At 46.9% G+C, this 24,956-nt stretch overlaps 1 protein-coding gene across 2 annotated transcripts in view; it reads left to right on the top strand.

The window, feature by feature from the left end:
* The window catches only part of vwa3a (von Willebrand factor A domain containing 3A), a 53,574-nt gene that overhangs the window by 27,634 nt on the left and 984 nt on the right, over positions 1-24,956 (top strand). For both annotated transcript variants that reach the window (XM_038820727.1, XM_038820726.1), the window contains 13 exons: positions 5,920-6,115; positions 7,228-7,298; positions 8,048-8,206; positions 11,183-11,273; positions 12,274-12,384; positions 13,710-13,807; positions 15,641-15,793; positions 16,782-16,890; positions 17,496-17,640; positions 19,419-19,563; positions 23,175-23,326; positions 23,692-23,818; positions 24,731-24,828. In XM_038820727.1, coding sequence (XP_038676655.1) covers positions 5,920-6,115; positions 7,228-7,298; positions 8,048-8,206; positions 11,183-11,273; positions 12,274-12,384; positions 13,710-13,807; positions 15,641-15,793; positions 16,782-16,890; positions 17,496-17,640; positions 19,419-19,563; positions 23,175-23,326; positions 23,692-23,818; positions 24,731-24,828 — 1,655 coding nt within the window. The remainder of the gene's footprint in view (positions 1-5,919; positions 6,116-7,227; positions 7,299-8,047; positions 8,207-11,182; positions 11,274-12,273; positions 12,385-13,709; positions 13,808-15,640; positions 15,794-16,781; positions 16,891-17,495; positions 17,641-19,418; positions 19,564-23,174; positions 23,327-23,691; positions 23,819-24,730; positions 24,829-24,956) is intronic.

Here is a 24,956-nt window from a genome sequence, read left to right as displayed (position 1 = left end):
CAATTTCAATGTTCTGGCGAGGATCACAGTCAGCTTGGGGGGGGGTGGGAGACGGACGGACCTAAACATGCGCACAACACCAGGATTCTGAGATCAGGGCGTCCTGATCCCCCCCCCCCCAACACACACATAAGGGGAATCCCCCAGTGCGTCTCCCCAGAGAGCCTGCCCTGGGGTCGTGCCAACCTGGCAGTGCCAGGTTGCTGTGACGACCTGGCAATGACCCTCACAGAGTTTCAGGAAGCTATCGTCGGGATGGTCAAATGGGCAGAAAAGTGGCAGATGGAATTTAACCCAGAAAAGTGCGAGGCGGTACACTTTGGAAGGAATAATGTGACAAGGAAGTACTCAATGAATGGCTTGACACTGGGAAGTTCCAAGGAACAAAGGGGCCTTGGAATGTTAGTCCATAGATCTCTGAAGGCAGAACGGCAGGTTATTAAAGTGGTGAAAACGGCATATGGGACACTTGCCTTTATCAATCGAGGCATAGATTACAAAAACAGGGAGGTCATAATGGAGCTGTAGAGAACTTTGGAGAGGCCACAGCTGGAGTACTTTGTGCAGTTCTGGTCGCCACATTATAGGAAGGATGTGATTACAGTGGAGGGGGTGCAGAGGAGATTCACCAGAATGTTGCCTGGGATGGAACATTGAAGTTATGGATAGGCCTGGGTTGTTTTCTCTGGAGCATTAAAGACTGAGGGGCGGCCTGATCGAGGTGTAAAAGATTATGAGGGGCATGGACCTGGTGGATAGGGAACAACTGTTCCCCTTATTTGAAGGGTCAGTTACGAGGGGTGAGGGGCAGGAGGTTTAGGGGGAATTTTTACCCAGAGGGTGGTGATGGTCTGGAATGCACTGCCTGGGAGGGTGGTCGAGGAGGGTTGCCTCACATCCTTTAAAAAGTACCTGGGTGAGCACTCGGCACATCATAACATTCAAGGCTATGGGCCAAGTGCTGGCAAATGGGATTAGGTGGACAGGTCATGCATCAATGCAGACTCGATGGGCCAAAGGGCCTCTTCTGCACTGTGTTGTTCTGTGATTCTGTGACCTCCTGGGAGCTGTACTCAACTCCACGGCCCCGGCTGCTTGGTCATCATGACTTGTTCTCGTTTTTGAAAACCAGCAGTGATTCGCGCCAGCGTGATGTCACTCCAACTGGGTGGGAGGATAAAAGTGTGGGCACACGTTACGGCCTAAAGCCGTTTCAGTATATTTAAATTTATTAAAATTCATGGAAATCAGGGGCGGGATTCTCCGGGTCGGAGAATCGCCTGGGGCTGGCGCCAATCCCGCCCCCGCCGTGTCCCGAATTCTCCACCCCCCCCCCCCCCCAAGATTCAGCGGGGGCGGGAATCGCGCCGGTCGACAGGCCCCCCGCGGCGATTCTTCGGCCCGAACCCGCCGCTGACAGGCCTCTCCCGCCGGCGTGGATTAAACCACCTACCTGACCGGCAGGATTGGCGGCGCGGGCAGGCTCCGGGGTCCTGGGGGGGGGGGGGGGGGGGGGGGGGATCTGACCCCGGGGGGTGCCCCCACGGTGGCCTGGCCCGCGACCGGGGCCCACCGATCGGCAGGCCTGTGCCGTGGGGGCACTCTTTTTCTTCCGCCTTCGCCATGGTCTTCACCATGGTGGAGGCGGAAGAGACCCCCCTCCCCTGCGCATGCGCCAGTATGACGTCAGCAGCCGCTGACGCTCCGGCGCATGCACGGACTTCCGCCGGCTGGCGAAGTCCTTTCGGCCCCTGCTAACGTGGCGCCAAATGCCGTTCACGCCAGCCGGCGGAGTGGAAACCACTCCGGCGCGGGCCTAGCCCCTCAATGTGAGGACTTGGCCCCTAAAGGTGTGGAGAATTCCGCACCTTTGGGGCGGCCCAACGCCGGAGTGGTTCACGCCACTCCGACACACCGGGACCCCCCGCCCCGCCGGGTAGGGGAGAATCCCGGCCCAGGTTCATGCCCTGATCATGTCATCAGCGGGGCGACGAGGTAGATATCAAACCAAGATCTCACCAGCGCCGTTCCCGTTATGGGTGTCTCGCCAGATTTCGCAGCCATTAGGAGAATTGCGCCCCGGCGAACGGGGCCCTCTAAATTCCATCCAACGTTTCGAATCCTTGTATTGATGATGCCAGACCTGCTGCATTTTTCCAGCATCTTCTGTTTCGGATTCCAGCAGCTGCATATTTTGCTTATTTACCTCTATTATGTGTGAGATTTTGCTCCTGAAATGAATTCCTCCAGTTAAAGTGCTCCGTGTCGCAGCAAAACCTGGGGCTAGTGAGTGATTTCTACTGGATTTCTACTGAACCAACATGAAATGATTACATTGCGTTTATCCTTTTTATTCTTTTGATTTTGAACTGTGCCATTCCAAATTTTAACTCTCAGATCCTCCCAATGATGTTGTTTTTTTTTTTCTTTTTTCTTTAAATTTAAATACCCAATTATGGGCTGGTCTAGCACAGGGCTAAATCGCTGGCTTTGAAAGTTGACCAAGGCGGGCCAGCAGCGTGGTTCAATTCCCGTACGAGGGGCTTTTCCCAGTAACTTCATTTGAAGCCTACTTGTGACAACAAGCGATTTTCATTTCATTTCTTTTTTTCCAATTAAGGGGCAATTTAGCGTGGCCAATCCACCTAGCCTGCACATCTTTGGGTTGTGGGGGCGAAACCCACGCAAACACGGGGAGAACGTGCAACTCTGCACGAACAGTGAGCCAGAACCGGGATCGAACCTGGGACCTCGGCGCCGTGAGGCAGCAGGGCTAACCCACTGCGCCACCGTGCTGCCCCCCAATGACATTGTTGACAGTAAATCAGATGTTGTGCTGGTTCATACACGTAGGAGCATCATATATTAATAGGGAATGCATGATGTACTGTGCTGCTAAAGTGTAGATTTGCATTCCATTTTACACCCACAAAATGCCAATTGCTGTCAAGTGAACACTGACTGAGGTGAAAGCTTGTGTTTATACAGAGGGAGTACAGGAGCGGTTCACTAGTCTGACACTGGGATTGGCGTGACTGTCCTATGAGGAGAGATTGGTTCGACTGGGCATGCTGTATGCCTTCTTGACCACTCTATCGACCTGCGTTGCCACCTTCAGGTTACAATGGACCTGAACTCTCAGATCTCTCTGTACATCAATTTTCCCCAGGACTCTTCCATTGACCATATAGTCCACTCTTGAATTAGATCTTCCAAAGTGCATCACCTTGCATTTGCCTGGATTGATCTCCATCTGCCATTTCTCTGCCCAACTCTCCAATCTATCTATGTTTTGCTGTATTCTCTGACAGTCCTCCTCGCTATCTGCAACTCCACCAATCTTAGTATCATCTGCAAACTTGCTCATCAGACCACCTATACCTTCGTCCAGATCATTTATGTATATCACAAACAACAGTGGTCCGAGCACGGATCCCTGTGGAACACCACTAGTCACCTTTCTCCATTTTGAGACACTTCCTTCCACCACTACTCTCTGTCTCCTGTTGCCCAGCCAGTTCTTTATCCATCTAGCTAGTACAGCCTGAACCCCATACGACTTCACTTTTTCCATCAACCTGCCATGGGAAACTTTATCAAACGCCTTATTGAAGTCCATGTATATGACATCTACAACCCTTCCCTCATCAATTAACTTTGTCACTTCCTCAAAGAATTCTATTAAGTTTGTAAGACATGACCTTCCCTGCACAAAACCATGCTGCCTATCACTGATAAGTCTATTTTCTTTCAAATGTGAATAGATCCCATCCCTCAGTATCTTCTCCAACAGTTTGCCTACCACTGACGTAAAGCTCACAGGTCTATAATTCCCTGGATTATCCCTGCTACCTTTCTTGAACAAAGGGACAACATTAGCAATTCTCCAGTCCTCTGGGACCTCACCCGTGCTCAAGGATGCTGCAAAGATATCTGTTAAGGCCCCAGCTATTTCGTCCCTCGTTTCCGTCAGTAACCTGGGATAGATCCCATCCGGTCCTGGGGACTTGTCCACCTTAATGCCTTTTAGAATACCCCAAACCTCCCCCTTCCTTATGCCGACATGACCTAGAGTATTTAAACATCCATCCTTAGCCTCAACATCCATCATGTCCCTCTCCTTGGTAAATACCGATGCAAAGTACTCATTAAGAGTCTCACTCATTTCCTCTGACTCCACACATAAATTCCCTCTTTTGTCTTTGAGTGGGCCAATCCTTTCTCTAGTTACCCTCTTGCTCCTTATATACGAATAAAAGGCTTTAGGATTTTCCTTAACCTTGTTAGCCAAAGATATTTCATGACCCCTTTTAGCCCTCTTTATTGCGCGTTTGAGATTTGTCCTACTTTCCCGATATTCCTCCAAAGCTTCATCAGTTTTGAGTCGCCTCAATCTTATGTATGCTTCCTTTTTCATTTTAGCTAGTCTCACAATTCCACCCGTCATCCATGGTTCCCTAATCTTGCCATTTCTATCTCTCATTTTCACAAGAACATGTCTGTCCTGCACTCTAATCAACCTTTCCTTAAAAGACTCCCACATTTCAAATGTGGATTTACCCTTAAACAGCTGCTCCCAGTCCACATTCCCAAGTTATACTTGGCCTTTCCCCAATTTAGCACTCTTCCTTTAGGACCACTCTCGTCTTTGTCCATGAGTATTCTAAAACTTACGGAATTGTGATCGCCATTCCCAAAGTAATCACCGACTGAAACTTCAACCACCTGGCCGGGATCATTCCCCAATACCAGGTCCAGTATGGCCTCTTCCCGAGTTGGACTATTTACACACTGCTCTAAAAAAAACTCTCCTGGATGCTCCTTACAAATTCTGCTCCATCTACACCTCCAACACTACATAAGTCCCATTCAATGTTGGGGAAGTTAAAATCTCCCATCACAACGACCCTATTGCTCCTACATTGTTCTATAATCTGTCTACATATTTGTACCACTACTTCACGCTCGCTTTTAGGAGGCCTGTAGTAAAGTCCCAACAATGTTACTGCACCCTTCCTATTTCTTAGCTCTATCCATATTACCTCAGTGCTCGAATCCTCCATCGTGCCCTCCTTAATCACAGCTGTGATATCATCTCTGACTAGTAATGCAACTCCTCCACCCCTTTTACCTCCCTCTCTATCCCTCCTGAAGCATCTATACCCTGGGATATTTAGTTGCCAGTCTTGCCCTTCCCTCAACCAAGTCTCAGTAATACCAATAACATCATATTCCCAGGTACTAATCAAAGCCCTAAGTTCATCTGCCTTACCTGCTACACTTCTTGCATTAAAACAAATGCACCTCAGACCACCTGTTCCTTTGCGATCATCTCTTCCCTGTCTACTCTTTCCCTTAATCACATTGAGTTTATTATCTAGTACCTTACTGGCTTTAGTTGCTGCCTCTTTACTACCCCCACAACCCAAAAAAAATGTGCAGAGTAGGTGGATTGGCCACGCTAAATTACCCCTTAATTGGAAAAAATAATTGGGTGATCTAAATTTATAAAACAAAAGAAAGAGATAGATTTTTAAAAAGATTTCAATGGCATCAAGGGATATGAGGAAAAAACAGGAATATGACATTGAGATCGAGGATCAGCCATGATCATATTGAATGGCAGGACAGGCTCAAAGGGCCGAATGGCCTACTCCAGCTCCTAGTTTCTATGATTTATAGTTTGCTCCATAGAATTTACAAAGTGCTTCATTTAGAAGGAATTCATTTGCTGGCGGTTGTGAAGTAGCCTCGTCCATGGTTAGTTTAGCGAAGGAATGTAAGCTGTAACCACGCTCCCCATCACCACAGCCTATGGCGTCACCGTGTTCTGCACCGTGTGTCCTCGTGATGTGTTTGTTGCCGCTCGGGTTTGAGATCCTCACACTGAAGCGGGTGTATCTCTCGGTGTTGCTGCAGGACGCCGTCTGTTCTTACGTCGCTGAAATCTGTGGAGGCCGCGACCTGCAACTTCACATCTGCCTTTTCAGCATCGGCAACATTGAGCTGAGTGGGACGGTGCCTGCGCGTTACGCCACTCCGCGACAAACGGCGTGCGCACTGCGAGAACTGGCTCAGTCAGGGAGGGGGAGGTTCCACTGGTTTCAGGAAGCAGGTGAGTGAAAAACATGGTTATATTTTCAACTAGTGCAAAGCGTCACATTCTGATCTCCAATGACAATTCAACAGCTTCACGGTCACGTTTACTGATTCTAGCTTTGTGTTCCCTGACGAATTCAATTCCCAACTGTTACTGCGGGATTTTAACTTGTTCTCTGGGTAGTTAATCCAGTAGCATAACTTCGACAACACTGTACCCAGAAGACAGTGACAGAAAAGTGCTTGACTGGGGGAAGGCAGGAGAATGGGGATGAGACACTTATCAGCCATAACCGAATGGCAGAGCAGACTCGATGGGCCGAGTGGCCTAATTCTGCTCCTATAGCTTATAGTCTTAAGGACTGTGCTTCTCCACTGCAGTAATCTTTCTAAGGCTGTGCTGTAATGTAATCAGCTCCTCAGACCTTCACACACTTCTAGAAAACTTGATGTCACTACACTTTCTGCAATGGCCATTTTGAAAGATGTTTTGCAAAAAAAAAAATACTTTTCCAGGAATCCTCATGATCTGGATACAACACTGGATACATAACTGTCCCAGCGATTTACTTCAAGCCTATGGTGCCAGCTCCCCTTGATGGGAGAGGAGGTGGCAGACACAGTTTAATGTGGAGATATGTGAGGTAATACATTATGGGAGAACCTATTGGCACTGGATGTGAGTGGTGGAAAGTGGGTGGTAGTTGTGCTGTGCGGCAGGCCTGGCAGGTCTCAGACTGTAGCCCCAATCCGCGGTGAGCCACTTGATCTGCAGCCAGAGCTGTGACTGCGGTGGCCCCACTGGTTAAGGGCCTCTGTACGAGGAAAGGTCGGTCAGAAATAGACCAGGGTTCCTGGTCTTGATGGCCCTGCTGCTGGGAATGTGCGTGTGTACAGACATTGACTCAGGAAGGGCTTAGATTTGGTTGGTGATTCCCATTGCAGTTGAAGAGCCAGCTGGTGGTCAGTGTTTAAACTGGCACAGAATACCTGCTCACCAGGTTGGGCTGGGTAAGGGATTGTGCCAGTAGAATAGTAACTCAGCGATAGTCAGTCCCTTCAGGAGAGGTTGGAAAACGACGAGATTAACTGGTTAAATATTCTCTGATCTTCTGGGTTTTCTTTTAGGTATTATAGAGAGTGATGACATTCGCCTTATATTGACTGAAATGGAGAAAGCTGCCAACTATTCACAGAAGGTGTGTTTAATAACCTGACCATTCAAATAACTGCTATTGCATTAAAACCCCTGACATGTGTTCAGTTAATAGCTGTACAGGAGATATATTTACTTGTATTGTGTATAAAAGCTTTTTTATTATGTTTCAGAGGCTACATCCCTGTAAAGCGTCAGGTGATGTGTGTGAGGTCAGCAGAAAGTGTTTGCACGCGTTTTTGCAGTTCTACATCTTCGACTATATGAGCAGCACCTCTTAATAAAACCCCTCATCGTGTTTGAAAGAATCCGGAGTGGGGACACTTCCATATCTTTTCCCTTTGCAGTTAACAAAGAAATATTAGTTTTCCACTAAAATTAGTGGATGTGATTCAAAAGGTGCTGTCACAAACACATCCCTAACTCTGTATTCTCCTCTAGCCCTGCAATCCTCCCACATTTCGGCTCTGACCTCTTCCATGTCCGTAATTCGCTTTGCTCCACAATTGGTGGCCAGGTTTTCAGCTGCCTGGACGCTAGGTTTTCGAGTTCCCTCACCAAACCCTGCCACCTTGCTCCTTGTTTCAAGACACTGTCTAGAACCTGTCACCTCCTGGTACTAATATCTCCTTATATGGCCCAGTGTCAAATGTTGTTTAATTGCACATCCATGAGGCACCTTGAATGTTTTATTGTATAAAGATTCTACATGAATGCAAGTTGCTGTTGTTGTATATCTATCGGACAACACCGCTACAATGAATTTGAGAAGTGACTTCCCTCTTTGTTCAGTGCGCTGTGCTGGTCGAGTCATTAAGGAAACGCTCAGTGAAGCAGTCACCAACACCACCGGACTCTGAGGACAGTTTGAAGATGTTGGTGAAAAGGGAGATTCGCTGCCCTCAAAAGCTGCTCATTCCAAAGCCCACGGCCCTGACCCTGGCCAGAATGGTAAGGCGATTCCAATGGAACAGTCTCTGAATTTCAAAAAGAGGGCACCGTGCCTGTTTTCACCATTCCATCCAATCCGAGGGCAGCCATGCTCTCTCCTAACCAAACATCACCTGGCAGAGAAAGAGGCTGTACCAGCCCTGGGAGCGTTGAATGGGATGGTGTAGAGAGCGTTTTACACTGTATCTAACCCCGTGCTGTACCTGCCCTGGATGTGTTAATGGGACAGTGTAGAGGGAGTTTTACACTGTATCTAACCCCGTGCTGTACCAGCCCTGGGTGTGTTAATGGGACAGTGTAGAGGGAGTTTTACTCTGTATCTAACCCCGTGCTGTACCTGCCCTGGGTGTGTTAATGGGACAGTGTAGAGGGAGCTTTACTCTGTATCTAACCTCTTGCTGTACCAGCCCTGGGTGCGTTTAATGGGACAGTGTAGAGGGAGCTTTACTCTGTATCTAACCTCTTGCTGTCCCAGCCCTGGGTGTGTTAATGGGACGGTGTAGAGGGAGTTTTACTCTGTATCTAACCCCGTGCAGTACCTGCCCTGGGTGTGTTAATGGGACAGTGTAGAGAGAGTTTTACTGTGTATCTAACCCTGTGCTGTACCTGCCCTGGGTGTGTTAATGGGACAGTGTAGAGGGAGCTTTACTCTGTATCTAACCTCGTGCAGTACCTGCCCTAGGTGTGTTAATGGGACAGTGTAGAGGGAGTTTTACTCTGTATCTAACCCTGTGCTGTACCAGCCCTGGGTGTGTTAATGGGACAAGTATAGAGGGAGTTTTACACTGTATCTAACCCCGTGCAGTACCTGCCCTGGGTGTGTTAATGGGACAGTGTAGAGGGAGTTTTACTCTGTATCTAACCCCGTGCTGTACCAACCCTGGGAGCGTTTAATGGGACAGTGTAGAGGGATTTTTACTCTGTATCTAACCCTGTGCTGTACCTGCCCTGAGTGTGTTAATGGGACAGTGTAGAGGGAGTTTTACTGTGTATCTAACCCCGTGCAGTACCTGCCCTGGGTGTGTTAATGGGACAGTGTAGAGGGAGTTTTACTCTGTATCTAACCCCGTGCTGTACCAGCTCGGGAATATTTAACAGGACAGTGTAGAAGGACTTTTACTTAGTATCTAACCCTGTGCTGATACCTGTCCTGTGTGTTTAATGCGCAACATAAACAGAGTTTTACTCTATATCTAACCCCGTGCTGTACCCCTCCTGGGAGTGATTGATGGGACAGCGTAGAAGGAGTTTTACTTAGTATCTAACCCAGGTTCTACCTGCCCTGGGACTGTTTAATGGGACAGAGCAGAGGGAGCTTTACTCTGTATCTGACCCCGTGTTGTACCTAGCCTGAGTGTGTTTAATGGCACAGCACAGAAGAAATCTTACTCTAACTAACCCCCTGCTGTACATACCCTGGGTATGTTTGATGAGAGAGGGTGATGGAAGCTTTACTCTGTATCTAATCCATGCTGTATCTGCTCTGGAAATGTAGGATGAGTGTGGGTAAAGGAAGGTTTCTTCTGTATCTAATGTGTGTGCAAAATCTAATTGTGCTGACTTTTGTGTCTATTGAATCAAAAAATCACATTCAGGTGATATGGAGGGAACTGGTCATAGAGTCATGGCTTGGAGAGGTTGCTGAGTCAGTCAGATTTTCAGAGAGTAAGTTACACATCAAGGGTTATTACACAAGATAAGGGCACATGGTGTAGTGAGTCACAAAATGGCATAAATAAAGGATTGGATGGCGAACAGGAAGTAGATAGTAGAAATAAATGGGTCATTTTTTGGTGAGCAAGCTGTAACTAGTGGAGTGCCAATCTTACAATCTACATCAATGATTTGGAAGAAGGGATGGAATGTATGGCAGCTACCTTTGCTGGTGACACAAAGATAAGGTTGTCTGGAAAGGGATATAGGCAGGTTAAGTAAGTAGGTAAAAAATTGGCAGTTGGAGCATAATGTGGGAAAATGTGAACTGTTCTGTTTGGCAGGAAGTGTAGAAAATTAGTATGTTATTTAAATAGAGAGAGACCGCAGAAGTCGGTAGTACAGAGGGATCCGGGTGTCTTGGAACACAAATCACAAAGCCAGTATGCAGCTACAGCAAGTGATTAGGAAGCAAGTGGAATGTTGGTGTTTATTGCAAGAGAAGGAGGATATAAAAGTTTGGAAGTTTTACTGCAGCTGTACCACGGTGAGACCACGTCTGGAATACTGTGTAGTTTTTGTTGTCTTATTTGGAAAATGATATAACTGCGTTGGAAACAGTTCAGAGAAGGTTTCCTCAACTCGTTCCTGGGATGAAGAGCTTACCTTATGAGGTAAGATTGAACATGTTGGCCATTTACCCATTGGAGTTTAGAAGAATGAGAGGTGATCTTATTGAAACATGTAAGATTCTGAAGGGGGCTTGATGGGGTGGATACAGGGAGGATGTTTCCTCTTGTGGAGCAGACTAGAACTAGGAGGCACAGTTTAAAATTAAGAGGTCTCCCTTTTAAGATGGAGACGAGGAGAAATATTTTCTCTCAGAGGGTCCCGTCTGTGGAATTCTCTTCCCCAGTGGAAGCTGAGAGTTATTCAATTTGTTCAAGGCTGAGTTAGACAGATTTTTGATAGACAAGAGAGTCGTGAAGGGCAGAGAGGGAAGCGGAGTTGAGACCACAATCAGATTGGTCGTTATCTTACACTGGTGACACAGGCTCCAGGGCCAAATGGCCTCATCTTGCTCCTAAATCCCATCTTCCTACAACTTCGGGAGTGGAGCTGGGACAGTCACCAAATTCCCACAGCGCAATCCATGTGATGTTCATGGATGTCACTCTGTCCCTCTGACAGGACCAGTAATCCCTCCGAGCTGGCGAATCAGTTCTGTCAATCTGCTCAGCAACTGCACATAGCTCACCAGTCAAAATACAAACTATGGAAGAAGAAGGTGAAATTTAACTGAAGTTTCTGTGATTCCATTAGCAAGCCAGAGAGGAAAGCGGTGAAGAAAATGGCTCAGGAGTCAGAGCCCTGATGTGGCGTCCAAGCAGTGGGAAAGCTGTCATTCCTCCAGGTATGTGCCCAATACAGAGTGGACAATCTATCTGAAGTGTAATTATTCAAAGCCCTGGGCTAGGGAGAAAAGATATTGGTGATTCTTTTCTCCACATGAAAACCAGACTCTGTCATCTCTCCATGTGGTGAAGGTTATCTCATGGGCATTTTGGATAAAGCTAATGAATATAAAAGGGGTCCCAATCCTATTCATTCCCGTGGGTGAGGGTAAAATTGCCCCTGTAGTTTCTCGCATCTCTGACCCCCCCGCACCCTCTCCTGCTTCCCAACTCCAAACCCCCATCCCCCCCGCCGTGTCCTGCACCCTCTCCTGCTCCTTCAATTCATGCTCCCTGACCCCCTCACTCCCTGATTGCCTCTTCTGCTCCCTGACCCCTGCCCTCTGACCCCATGTCCTCTCCTTCTCCTCAACTCCTGCTCCTTGACCCCTGCTCTTCGATCTTAATACCCTTACTGCCCCTCGGCACCTGCTCCCTGACTCCCTCTCTCACTCCCTGATCCCTGTTCTCTGACCCCTATACCCTCTCCTGCTCCTCGGCAACAGCTCCCAAACACCCTCCCCCACTCCCTGACCCCTGCTTTCGACCCCTGCTCGCTGACCCCCATATCCTCTCCTGCTCTCGACACCTACTCCCTGACACCCTCCCCACTCTCTGACGCCCTCCTCCACTCTCTGACCCCTGTACCGTTTCCTGCTGCTCAACACCTGCTCCCTGACCCCCTCCCCCATTTATTGACCCTTGCTGCCTGACCCCCATACACAATTTTCACGTTCCCCCACAGAGATGCCATTTGATTTCCCCTCTCATCCCTCAAACTCTGAATCACTCTCGCACTGATGCTGGGTTCATTCTTATTTTTGCATGAACTTTTTGTTGTTCAAAGTTTGGGAATAATCTTTGTCATCTCACTTATTCAAGTCCTTGGCAGATTAAGAAAATCCGACATTCCGTATCTGGGAAAACGCAAGTTAATATTTTTATAAATGGTTATTCCAGCTCATCCTGATAAGAAGTGGATTCGTTCCTCTGTGGAAAATTGCGTGAAGCAGAATAAAATGGCAAAGGTTTCAAAGTCGATGTTTTACACAGAGGTTGGGAATAAAGTTGGTGAGTGCAGCCTGCTTGTGTAGGCCTGACGACAGCCATGGAGTAACAGTGTCTCAGTGCTGGCACCCAGGCCTCTGAAACTGAAGGCTTCACGCCTCACTTCAGACTCCCAATGTGGTGCCAGTGTCGAAGTTGATCACTCGTCTCCTTGGGGTGAGGAAACTGTGTGAGATGTTGGGCGCGATTCAACCAAATACTTTCCAAGTGTCATTTTGGGTGGGTTTGGTGGGGTTTTTCCCGCTGTCTTTTTGGGTGAGATCCAGGCCGATTATCACCCACACTTAATCATTTTTTTGGTCCTTGGGAAGTTTCTACCCAGTCAAGCCCAAACTTAGAAATGTTTTCAGCAGTGGGGAGCTGAACGTGCCAGCAAGACCAGCTCCTCAGAGGTCGGGTGCCATTTCGAAAAGGTGCCCCAATCTCTAAGTGAGATTGACACTCCCCCACCCACCCCCATTGCCCCACGGGCAATGTCACGCCCCGCAAGCATGAGCATTATACCCCCCCAAGTGAACACACCCTGCTATGGGGTCGCTGAGGGCCCCTCATTTTCAGGCCCACCTACTCCTCTTTTGGGGCCCCCCTTTCAGGACCCCCATTCACCCCCTCCACTGTTCATACCCCCCAGCCCTCTATCATGGGCATGTCCCCCCTCAGGGAGTGAGATTGGTACCTGGTTGGCACTGCCAGGGGGATGCCAGGGTACTGCACTGCCCCGAGCATACAGAGGGGCTCCAATGGCCTCTGAGACCCCCGAGTGGCCATCATGACTGGTCTCTGCTTGAGGAGACCAGTACTAATCAGTGCTTGGTTCAGTTCCCACCGGTGCGGCCTTTGACTCCCAGATGCCGGCTGAATACGGTGTCAAGGTGGCCACGAATATTTAAATGAATCTCATGGATATGGGCGTGATCCAGATCTTGCCGAGCACCGTGGGTCGGGTGGCTTGCGCGAGGCCTCATGCCTGGCACGAAGCCCAGTTTGTGCCTGTCCCGCGAGCAAGGTGCAACGCCGTAGGAAAATCCCGCCCCTTGCCCATCGCCTGAGACGGTGCGGGTAACAAGAACATCGATGAATAAATATACAATCATGCAGCATAGAAAGAGGCCATTCAGCCCACTGTGCCCGTGCTGTATCTTTGATAGAGCTATTTAGTTAGTCCCACTCCCCCTCCTCCTTCCCCATAGCCCTGCACATTTCTCCTTTCAAATGTGAATCTTAAAGGCTGTGCAGACGTATTTTGTGACTGATTAATGCTAATGATAAATCTTTAGTATGGACTCTAAGCTGTGGTACTGAGAGTTGCTTCTGTCTCTGTTGGGAAGGTGCTGTCTATCAGAAATATCCCAAGGTGAAGAGTGTGAGGAAGACCATTCCCTTTGTATATCTGCCTAAAGAAGAGGAGATTAGTTCGACCTCAGTGGTACGGTGTGCTTGTCCCATCGTGCTGGGATTTTGCTTTTCGGGTTTTCAAATATGCCGTTATTTTCTTATCTTTTTAAAAATAGATTTAGAGTACCCAATTCATTTTTTTCCAATTAAAACACAATTTAGCGTGGCCAATCCACCTAGTCTGCACATCTTTTGGGTTGTGGGGGCAAAACCCACACAGACACGGGGAGAATGTGCACACTCCACACGGACAGTGACCCAGGGCCGGGATTCGAACCCGGGTTCTCAGCGCCGTAGGCAGCAATGCTAACCACTGAGCCACCGTGCTGCCCGTTATTTTCTTATCTGACCATTTCAAAAACATTAATTCTTGAGCTGTGAGCGTCACAGGTACGGCCCTGGATCACTATCCGTGTGGAGTTTGCACATTCTCCCCGTGTCTGCGTGGGTTTCGCCCTCACAACCCAAAGATGTGTAGGTTAAGTGGATTGGCCACGCTAAATTGCCCCTTAATTGGAAAAAAATAAGAATTGGGCACTTTAAATTTAAAAAAAAATGTGATCAACAAACTCACAAAATAGTCCATCAGTGTTTCGGAATGGATTTTTTTTTTTAAAGGCTCCTTCTACATTGCCCTGCCCCCTCCAAGACCCCCCTCACATACACACATTGACATGTGCACGCACATGCACACACACATTTAAAAAAACATTTTAAAATAAATTTAGAGTACACAATTCATTTTTTCCAATTAAGGGGCAATTTATCGAGGCCAATTCACCTACCCTGCACATCATTGGATTGTGGGGGACCCACGCAAACATGGGGAGAATGTGCAAACTTCACACGGACAGTGACCCAGAGCCGAGACGAACCTGGGATCTCAGCGACGTGAGGCAACGTGCACACACACATGCGCTCACACACATGCAAACATGTACATACGCATGCGCACACATGCATGCACATACATGCACATTCACACATGTGCACACATGCATACAGGTGCGTGCACACACACACGACATGCACATACACACAAACATGCACACACGAACACTCGCACATACACACGCACACACATGAGCGCATGCACGCACACGTGCACACCCACATGCACGTGTACACATGTGCATACGTGCACACAAGCACACACATGCACACATACATCACATCTCAGTGGTGACCTCGATACCTCTAACACTGTAGCAAGATGAGGGCCAGTCATGATGGACTTTTTCTGAGGAAGATTACCTGTTTTAGTTACAGACAGGATCTGTGCCCAAAACAGAGGACAGAGTCTCTCCAAAGTCACTTCCCTTACAGCAGCCAGAGGAAGGCTCCACCTGCCTGTCCAGGTGGGAATGTCAGATCTTGAGGCTGAACCTGGTTGACTGAAGTTAATCATTTGTAAAAGGTTTTCCTGACCCTGATATCTGACCAGTAACCTCCTGCTCAGATGTCCCGTGTATGGTGATTGGATAGGGACAGGGTCAAGCTTCTCCTTATGTTAAAATAGCCAGTTAACAGTCACCATTGGGCTGTTGATTGGCAGGATTGCCACTGTCCGTGGAACTGTACCGTTAGAAACGTTTGAGAGAAAGTCATTGCTGATTCAAGGCCAACCTCCTTTGTACACAAACTCTTTCCTTGTGCCATCTGATTCCACTTTGACTGAAACCCCAGTGCTTTCTGTGCTCTGCTCCTCCCTGTGATACATTCACCCATCTGTTGATTTGAAAAAGAAATCTGCTGGGTTGCCCCCCGACTTCAGGCAAGCGAATTGGTGGCGGTGGGTAAGATTTGATCATTAATTCTCTCTGTTATGCTCTACTAATAGAAGTCTTGCTCTATTTCTGTAAAGTGGTTACAGAAATTCGGTATTAAGAAGCTGAGGTTAGATCTGCACAAACTTGTCTCTGGCCTGGACTGTGAGCACAAGAAGCGACTGGTGAAGACTTTACGCAAGAGGGTCTCTGCGAAGTATTGTGCAACCTTCCCCAGAGTGGAGATCAACGTAAGTTCCATCTCAAAAACAGAATCCCTCCTTACCCTCCTCAGTAACTTGCTCGGAATGTAAATCCTTGCCATCCTGCTGTCATGAGCAGTTCAGTGGGACCAATGATCTGAGAGAAGAATAACTATGCAACAGCTGGTAATTATATACAGGTGTGACAGTGGGTGGCACTTGTACCTCTGAGTCAAGAGGCCAAGGGTTCAAATCCCACTCGAGAACCTAACCCTAGCTGATATTCCCAGTCCAATATTGAGGTGGGCATAGCCTCTTTAATAAACACCATACCTGCCCTCCCACTGCATTATTAGAAGAGTAGGATTTATTTCAATATCCTGGGGCCAATATTTATCCCACAAACAAAACTTCAGACTAGCTTGCCATTATTACATAGCTGTTTGTGAGAGCTTGCTGTGGCTGCCACATTTCCTTCATTACAAGAGTGACTACACTTCCATTGGCTGTAAGGCACTTTGGAACATTCCAAGGATGTGAAAGGTGCCATATCAATGGTAAAATGGCTCATCAGTACTTACAGCCGTATCACCAATTGGTCAAGGGACTGAAGGGTGGTCGATGCCTTGAGCAGGGGGTGGGCAAAGAAGTGTCCCGGCATAACACCGGAGGAAGTGTCATAGAATTGCTACAGTGCAGAAGGAGGCCATTCAATCCATCGAGTCTGCACTGACCCTCTGAAAGAGCACACTACCTAGGCCCACACTCCCACCCTATCCCCGTAACCCCACCTAACCTGCACGGCTTTGGACTTGTTCTTGGGCCACCCTCTTTCCCTCAGGCACATGTTTCTCCCATTGCCGTTTATGGGCTGATTTCACAAGAGGACAATCCCAGTCGAGACGTAAGTGGAAGTGTGAGAAACCTCCAGATGTTTTGATGTAATCGGGGAGGTTGGGTTGATTGAGATTTGATGTTTGATTGGCTAGTGGCCAAGAATGCAGGTTAGTTACTAGCTTTGTGTTTCCATTTCCAGGGTGCAGTGAAGCATCTCCAGTTGCATCTCCATGAGCTGGAAGAATATATTGAGCAGGTGGAGCGAGTATTGTGTCGATATTTGCAGCGGTTGCAGTGGCTACTATCAGGTGGGGACCTTGTGTTAGATTCGGTGCCTCCACAGGCTGTAAGGGCAAGGCCACACAAAAATGAACAACACCTTGCATTCACGTAGCACCTTCAACAGAGAGGAACGTCGCAAGGCACTTCACAGAGCATTAATCAGACATAACTTGATGTGGAGCCAAAGACGGTGACATTAAGGCATCAGCTTTATCAGAGGGATTGAACAAACAAAAGGGAGGCGGGAAGGAATTTCAGAGCTTAGAGCAAGGCAGTGGAAGATGTGGCCAGCTGTGGTGGGCAAAGGGGGAAATGGATGTGGAAGATGCCAAAGCTGGAAGAGCTGAAGGAGGTTACAGATGTCAGGAGGTGGGAGGTACTTTAAACACAGTTATAAGAATATTAAATTGGAGACCGATATAGGTTAACAAATGATGGATTAGGATCAGATATGGGCAGCAACTGAAAGTATTTCTCTATTTACTGTGGTGATACATACAGTGATTGGCTTTTGAGATGAGAAAGAGATGTTTTTTTTGTCTCTGTTTCAAATCGCCGTGCTGTGGTTAATTAGCTGTTGTACGATTGTCAGTGCCCTGCTGATGTCTTATCTTTAAATATCTCTGCACAGGAAGCAGGCGCCTATTTGGAACAATCTTGGAGAAGAGAGTCTGCATTTTGCTGGACACCTCAGGCTCCACCAACTCTTATCTGCCGGCACTGAGAAAGGAACTCACATCCTTGATCTGGGAACAACTGCGGAAGAATAACCACAGGTAATCAGGAGAGGAAAAGAAATCACAGTGGGATCGGAATGATTTGGCACCCCTATCAACCGGAAGCATTGTTTGAGGCCTGTGGGAGACATCTTGCTGATCCCTCTTCTTGCTGGAGAATAATATCAATGAGAGATTTGGTTTCCGTTGATGATTCACCAGCAATCTCACTGTGGCTCCTTTTTAACTCCCTTCATAATTCTCTTGCTTTGAGATTCAGATTCTTTTTGGCCATTTTCCTAAAGAAAGTATCTTGGGGTTGGGGGAGGAATGTTTTAAGTTATTTTTAAAAGTCAGGTTTTTAATCTGGTGCCTTCACACAGGTTCACAACGTCCACGGAAATTTGGAGAATGACAATTCAACCCTACTTCGATTCGCTAACCTATGGGGGTATTAGTGTGGGCATTCGTAGAATTTTACAACACGTTGGGAGGCCATTTGGCCCACTTTGATGGACCTGTCCACCATGTCCCTCTTCCCCCCTACCCTTGCTCCATTGCTCTGCAAATTTTCCCCTTTGAAGTATTTCTCCAATTCCCTTTTGAAATTTGAATTTGCTTCCACTGCCCTTTCAGAAAGCGCATTGACAACAGCTCGCCATGTGACCATTTTTCTCCTCATCGCCTCTGGTTCTTTAGTCAGTTCTGTGTCCTATGGTGACCGATACATCTGCGATACAAGCAATTTTTTTTTTTATTCCAGCAAAAATCCCTCAGAATTTGGAACTCTATTAGATTTTCCCCTTAACGTTTCCTGTTCTAATGAGGACAACTCCAGCTTCTCCACTCTCTGCATATGACTGAGCTTCTTTATCCCTGGCACCATTCTAATAAATCCCCTCTGCGTACTCTTCAAGGCCAAGACATCTTCCCACAGATGCAGCGGCCACAGTTGAACACGTGCTGATGATTCAGAAAGGTTCAGCATAACTGTCTTGCTTTTGTACTCAGTGCTTCTTGTTGGAACCAACAATTCTACGGACACGTGCTTGTAGGATTGGAATAGCGGTTTTAATATACTCACAACAGAGCCAGCCTATTAGCCATTGAACTTTCGGTGAACTGGCCGGCTGACCATGTGGCACTGATCTTTATACAGCAGCTTCCGGGGGAGGAGTCCTGGGCAGAGCCAAGGGAGAAGTCCCGTACAACTCGAGCATTCCCAGAGCTACTCCCCCTGGAGGACAGGTAGTGCAACTGCACTTACAATATAGACACATGTATATACAGATTATAATCCGGTGTGAATCACATTCACCACACTTCTATTTTAACTTGTCCTGCCATCGATTACATGACACAGCGCCAAACAGCTCGAGACGGGAATAAACACAGGAAATGCTGGAACTACTGGCAGCACCTTAGGGGCAGCTCGGTAACACAGTGGTTAGCACAGTTGCTACACAGCTCCAGAGTCCCAGGTTCGATTCCCGGCTTGGGTCACTGTCTGTGCCGGGTCTGCATGTTCTCCCCATGTCTGCGTGGTTTCTCCTGGGTGCTCCAGTTTCCTCCCACAGTCCAAAGACATGCAAGTTAGGTGGACTGGCCAGGCTAAATTGCCCCTTAGTGTCCAAAAAGGTTGGGTTGGGTTACAGGGATAGGGTGGAGTCGTGGGCTTAAGTGGGGTGCTCTTTGCAAGGGCCGGTGCAGACTCGATGGGCCGAATGGCCTCCTTCTGCACTGTAAATTCTATCTATGATAACCTGTGGGGAGCGAAACAGAGTTTATGTTTCAGGTCACTGATCATCCAGCAGAATTCTCTTGTGTTTTTATTCCAGCTTTAACTTGGTGTGTTTTGCTGAGCGTGTCGACACCTGGCGGGATTGCCTGATGGAGGCTACGGATGAAACGTGCCACGAGGCTGTTCAGTGGGCCTCAGGGGCTATTGCCCATGGAAACACTTGCACCCTGGAGGCCTTACAGGTCACCTTCTCTTTTACTTACAAATTATTTTGTCAAGTTTCTATCTCAAAAATCCTGGACGTCAGTTGAGACTGCGGATGTAATTCGTGAAGCGCAAAACTTCAGCTCAAATATTTCCTGTGTCAATTTGCTTTAGAGCAGCATGTGCTCAGAGGTGACCCAATAGAGGTTTGTCAAGTAATGAAACAACTGGATAGTGTGTTTTTGAAAAGTCACCATTATTCTTAGAATTCCCCCGTCCCAAAAAGGGCTGACATTCTAAATGGTGAACAGGTATTCTCACTCCCTGACTCCGATGCAGGCTTCAGTGGGTGCTATTCAGGTCAAACTATATTTTCAAGTTATCCCCTGGTATAACCCATACGTTCACTGAATATTTTATCTACTTAACACTTAGTAGCATCGATGTCCTGGGTCCTGCATTGCTAAGTAAGTAAAGTAGACTTTAGGAATAACCACTGTTTCAGGTTAAGTAAGTTATTTTATCATTATACTTTTTCTTTTAAAAGCTGCAATCACTTTATTTATAGAAAGGTAAAAAGATCTTGCTTCTGGATCCTGCTGGTTGGTTGAAGGGACCTTCAGGCCCACCTTGACAATCAATCTTCTTTAAAGTCTGGTCTTCTTGAGATGTATTTACTGGTTAGCTCCGTTGCTGTGTCTTGTTGATCCATGTACTGAGTTTTAAGAGCTGGCTCTGCTAGCTATCTCTCAGCTGACTCTGCCTCCTGTTTAAATTCTAGTCTTCCTTAGATGTATAGCTGTTTAAGATCGGCTGCTTGTCTCATCTTTCCCATGACCAACCTGTGGGAGCTGAATATGCTTCTCTCCTCTCTCTGAGTTCTCCTCGCTTCTGCTTCTGCTCTCTGGGTTTATAATCTCTTTCTAACAGTTAAGTTTTTATGACCTTATTGTAAATTAACTTATTTCACTTTGATTGTTAAAAAGTATCTTTGATCTAAACATTCTAATACAACTAAGTATTCATTTTGGGCATGGCCTCACCTCTCAGATCTGATTACATTGTCCTTTGTGATGTTCAAAGTTCCTTTGTGATATTCAAAATGCTTTGGTTTCAAGAGGTGTTACTTTTAATTCCTGCCATTTCAATAGTTTTATTTTCCAATTGTCCTCAACTCATAATTTTAGCTTTGATTTTGACTTTAAATTATGTTTCTCATAGACAGGTTGTCTCCAATTTTCTTTAATTTACCTGATATTAGCAAAATTTCACACATAGAATTGACACCAAATTCAACTGAACCTAATCCTTTCCTTTCCAGTTGTTTACTAAGATAGTTACTTTCAATGAAGGTGTGAACCATTGTTTTTAGCTTAATACAAGAATCCTGTGTGTTTGCTAAGCCTGCTTGGGAGAAAGAATCTGCATTTTATAATCCTGCTCTTTGCAGCTATTATTAACCCATCATGGGATATTTCCCTGTATCCTCACAGGTTTCTCTCAGACCAGATATTGCCAGACTTCCATGTTTCAAATGACACATTTTTCTGTATTTTCAACAACAAGTGTTTCTATTGATCATTCCAGTTTAATAGATTGAGGAGGACCATGGGAGGACCATGGGATAGCAAGGTAGGAATGAACTGGGTATTGGGTAGTTCTGGACTGTGTTACCAGCTAGTGTGCTGGGGGCTGACACTTTGCCACCTTCAAGAGGAATCTGGCTTGGTTCCTGACTGGGGCCACGATCGCATCACACAAAGAGGCCAGAAAGGAGTTTTCTAGAATCTAGAGAATACTTCCCCATGTTGGATCTGCGTCAATTTTGTTCTTCTATTTTGCCTTATATAGTGACCTGGACAGAGTCAGATGGACAGGTCAGTTGGGAGGTAGGGGTGACAAAGTGTTGCGTCCCGATGCTCAGCCAGTCATGATGGAGCAACTAACCTTTTTCCATCTTTCATATTCCTACTCTTATATCTTTGTAACTGGAACATTTGTGACATGTGTACACTTGTATTGGCATCATTGTAGAACGGTGATCCCAATATGGAGTCAATGACTTCAAGGGCATTTTGTATTCTGACCTATCAACAGATCTTACCCAACATGTTGGGTTGGTAGTGGAGTCAGGTTGTAGAACTGACATAAAGTCAGTACTATCCGAAACCCAATGTCCTCCTGTTCTATAACCTGGCTGGCATGGTTGAAGCGGCAATATAAAATCTGCCTGACTGATGCTCGAACCTGGATGAACTGGTGACCCAGGAGCTGCCCTTCCCTCTGTTGTTTGAATTTCTTCTTGCTGAACCGGAATGCAACAAACCGGAATGCAACAAATCGGAAGGCAACAACAAAAGCCACTTGCATTTACATAGCACCTTTAAAATAGTTAAACATCCCAAGGGGCTTCACAGGAGTGAGCGAACAAACTTTGGCACCACGGCACATAAGGGAGTCATTCGGACCCGTCACCTAAAGCTTGGTCATGGGTAGGTTTTAAGGGGCATCGTATCAGAGACCAGAGAGGTAGAGAGGTTTGACAGAGGAAATTCCAGAGCTTTGGGCCTCGGCAGCTGGAGGCATGGCCACCAATATCGGAGCAGTAAAATCCAGGGATCTTCAAAAATGGGAGGAGCACCGACACAGATGCACTGAGAGGGTTAGAGTGGTGAAGGAAATACAGGGAGGAGGTGATGCCATGGAGGGATTTGAAAACCAACAGGAAAATTTTAATATTGAGTCGTTGACAGACCCAGAAGCCAGTGTAATAGGTCAGCAAGCACAGGGGTGATAGGTAAGAGGGATTTGGTGCGAGTTAGGATACATAGAAATATCATAGAATTCAGGGCAGCAGGGTGGTGTAGTCTCACGCCTCACGGTGCCGAGGTCCCAGGTTCGATCCCGGCTCTGGGTCACTGTCCGTGTGGAGTTTGCACATTCTCCCCGTGTTTGGGTGGGTTTCACCCCTACAACCCAAAGATGTGCAGGCTAGGTGGATTGGCCACGCTAAATTGCCCCTTAATTGGAAAAAATGAATTGGGTACTCTAAATTTAGATTTAAAAAAAAGAAATATCATAGAATTTACAGTGCAGAAGGGGGCCATTCGGCCCATCGAGCCTGCATCGGCCCTTGGGAAGAACGCCCTGCTGAAGCCCACACCTCACGTGATACGGAAGCAGAGATTTGGGAGGGTGGGAGGCCAATCAGGAGAGCATGGGAATAAAAACAGAAAAGGCTGGAAAACCCGGCAGGTCTGGCAGCATCTGTGGAGAGGGAAAACCGAGTTAATGTTTCAAGTTTGTATATAACTCTGCTTCTCTCTCCACAGACCCTGCCAGACCTATTGAGTTTTCCCAGCAGTTTGTTTTCATTTCAGACTTCCAGCATCCACCGTGTTTAACTTTTATTTGAGCATCGGAATAGTTGAGCATGGCAATAAAACAAAAAGATGGATAATGATTTCCGAAGTGATCAGCTAACTATTGTCACCCTCCATGACCTGATGTTTCAGTAACCTCCTCAGTCTGACAGGAGGTGATCCCTTTCCTAGCCACTGATACTGAGTCCTGATTTAATCATTAGTTAGGAGCAGGTATTTCGATGTCACAAAAGATTTCCCAATACAATTTGTTATTCTATAAACAGAAGGCCTTTCAGTTTGCGGATGTGCAGGGGATATACCTGCTGACTGATGGGAAACCAGACACCAGCTGTAGTCTAATCTTGAAGGAAACTCAGCGACTGAACCAGGGACGAGGCGTCAAAATTCACACCATTTCCTTCAACTGTGCAGACAGGTGAGACACCGAGCTTGCTGACCACCGCATGTTCCCCTGACACTTAACCTTCATTTCTGATCAGGGTGGGGGTGCTGCTGGCCAAGCATTTCATGTGTTGCCCATGAGAAGATTCACCAAGTGCTATAAAAAATGGGGGTGCATTTGATTGTCGAATGATACAACACAAACGGAGGCTATTCGGCCCATCAAGACCTGTATCTTTAAATGAGCTATCCGATTGGACGAATCATTTCCGCAGATTGGTGGGAAAATGGAGGAGGATAACTGCCTTCCAATAACTCCCCACTTATTCCTACTTCTGTGTTAATTTTAAGAAACTTTAGTGTCCTTTGCTAGTTAATTTCTGGTTCCCTTGCTGACAGAACTGCGAATGAGTTCCTCAAAAAGCTGGCAGGCCAAACCGGAGGCCGTTTTCACCGTTGCCACGGAGATGTTGATGGGCAGCTGGCAGCACACAAAATGCGAGCGGGGGGATTTTCAGATGAAGACGTAGGTCACTGACATCACTTCTTTTAAATTGTTCGCTGTTATCTAATTTCTTCATGTTCTGTGATAATGTAGACACAGTGACTATTGGCACCAGCATTGTCCTCGACATCTTTGTCAATCTCCTCCTCTCGCTGGCTCTCTATGCAGCCCCACTGCTCCACCCCCCCCCCCCCCCCCAACCCCCCTGCAACAATATAAATCTGACCCTATTTCCAGTTCTTTCCAGCTTTGACACAGAGTCATCCAGACTCGAAACGTTAGCTCCCTTCTCTCTCCACAGATGCTGTCAGACCTGTTGAGATTGTTCAGTATTTTCTGTTTTTGTGGACACCAGTATGCCAGCTAATGAGCTGGGAGACAGTGCAGGACTTACAGCAAACAGAGTCCATTTAGTCATAAAACAGAGGGCCGAATTATACCTCCCACTTACCGGTAGGATGTTCCAGTCTCGCCCAGGTCAGTGAAACTTTGAACGGCTTTTGCAGCATTTCCTGGCCTCACCCCCGCCACAACGGAGCTGGGAAATATTGTCCAGAGTCCAGTCACTCAGCGAACAGAGCTTTTTTAACAAATTTAGAGTATCCAATTTTTTTTTTCCAATCAAGGGGCAATTTAGCGTGGCCAATCCACCTATCCAGCCACTTACAGCAGTGTGGTCTCCAAGCTATTGGGTAATTTCCCCGTCAATCATCTCCATTCTGGCTGTGATTGCGATATCGCTGAATGCAGCCATATTTACAAACATTCACTGGAGCAATAATTTAGAAATGGATGCACCCATGCAAAATTGTACACTATTTGGTGTAACAATCACATCATTCTAAAATAATTCATCTGACTTAAGATGAGCGTCATCGCCAGAAACCATGAGTAAATTTCTTGTTTGTAAAATGCTATATTTTCTGTTTGCAGAACCCCAATCTTCCTGCATTCGAGGGCAGTGATTTAAAGAGACTTTCTGGGGAAATCAATAAAGCTCGACGATTCCTAACACAAGCTAAATCCTTCAGGTTGGTGCCTTGGTGATTCCAACTCTAATTATCTTCCTTGGTTTATCTTAGTTCACAGAATTCAGCCCATCAGAGCGAGGGGAATGAAGACAACTACAATACAGTTATTGATAGACCTCATTCATGTA

The sequence above is a fragment of the Scyliorhinus canicula genome, chromosome 15 (genome assembly GCF_902713615.1).
Source record: "Scyliorhinus canicula chromosome 15, sScyCan1.1, whole genome shotgun sequence".
In the NCBI taxonomy this organism is placed as follows: Eukaryota; Metazoa; Chordata; class Chondrichthyes; order Carcharhiniformes; family Scyliorhinidae; genus Scyliorhinus; species Scyliorhinus canicula.
Note: the sequence above shows the minus strand (reverse complement) of the source record. Positions and strands in the feature narration are given on the sequence as shown.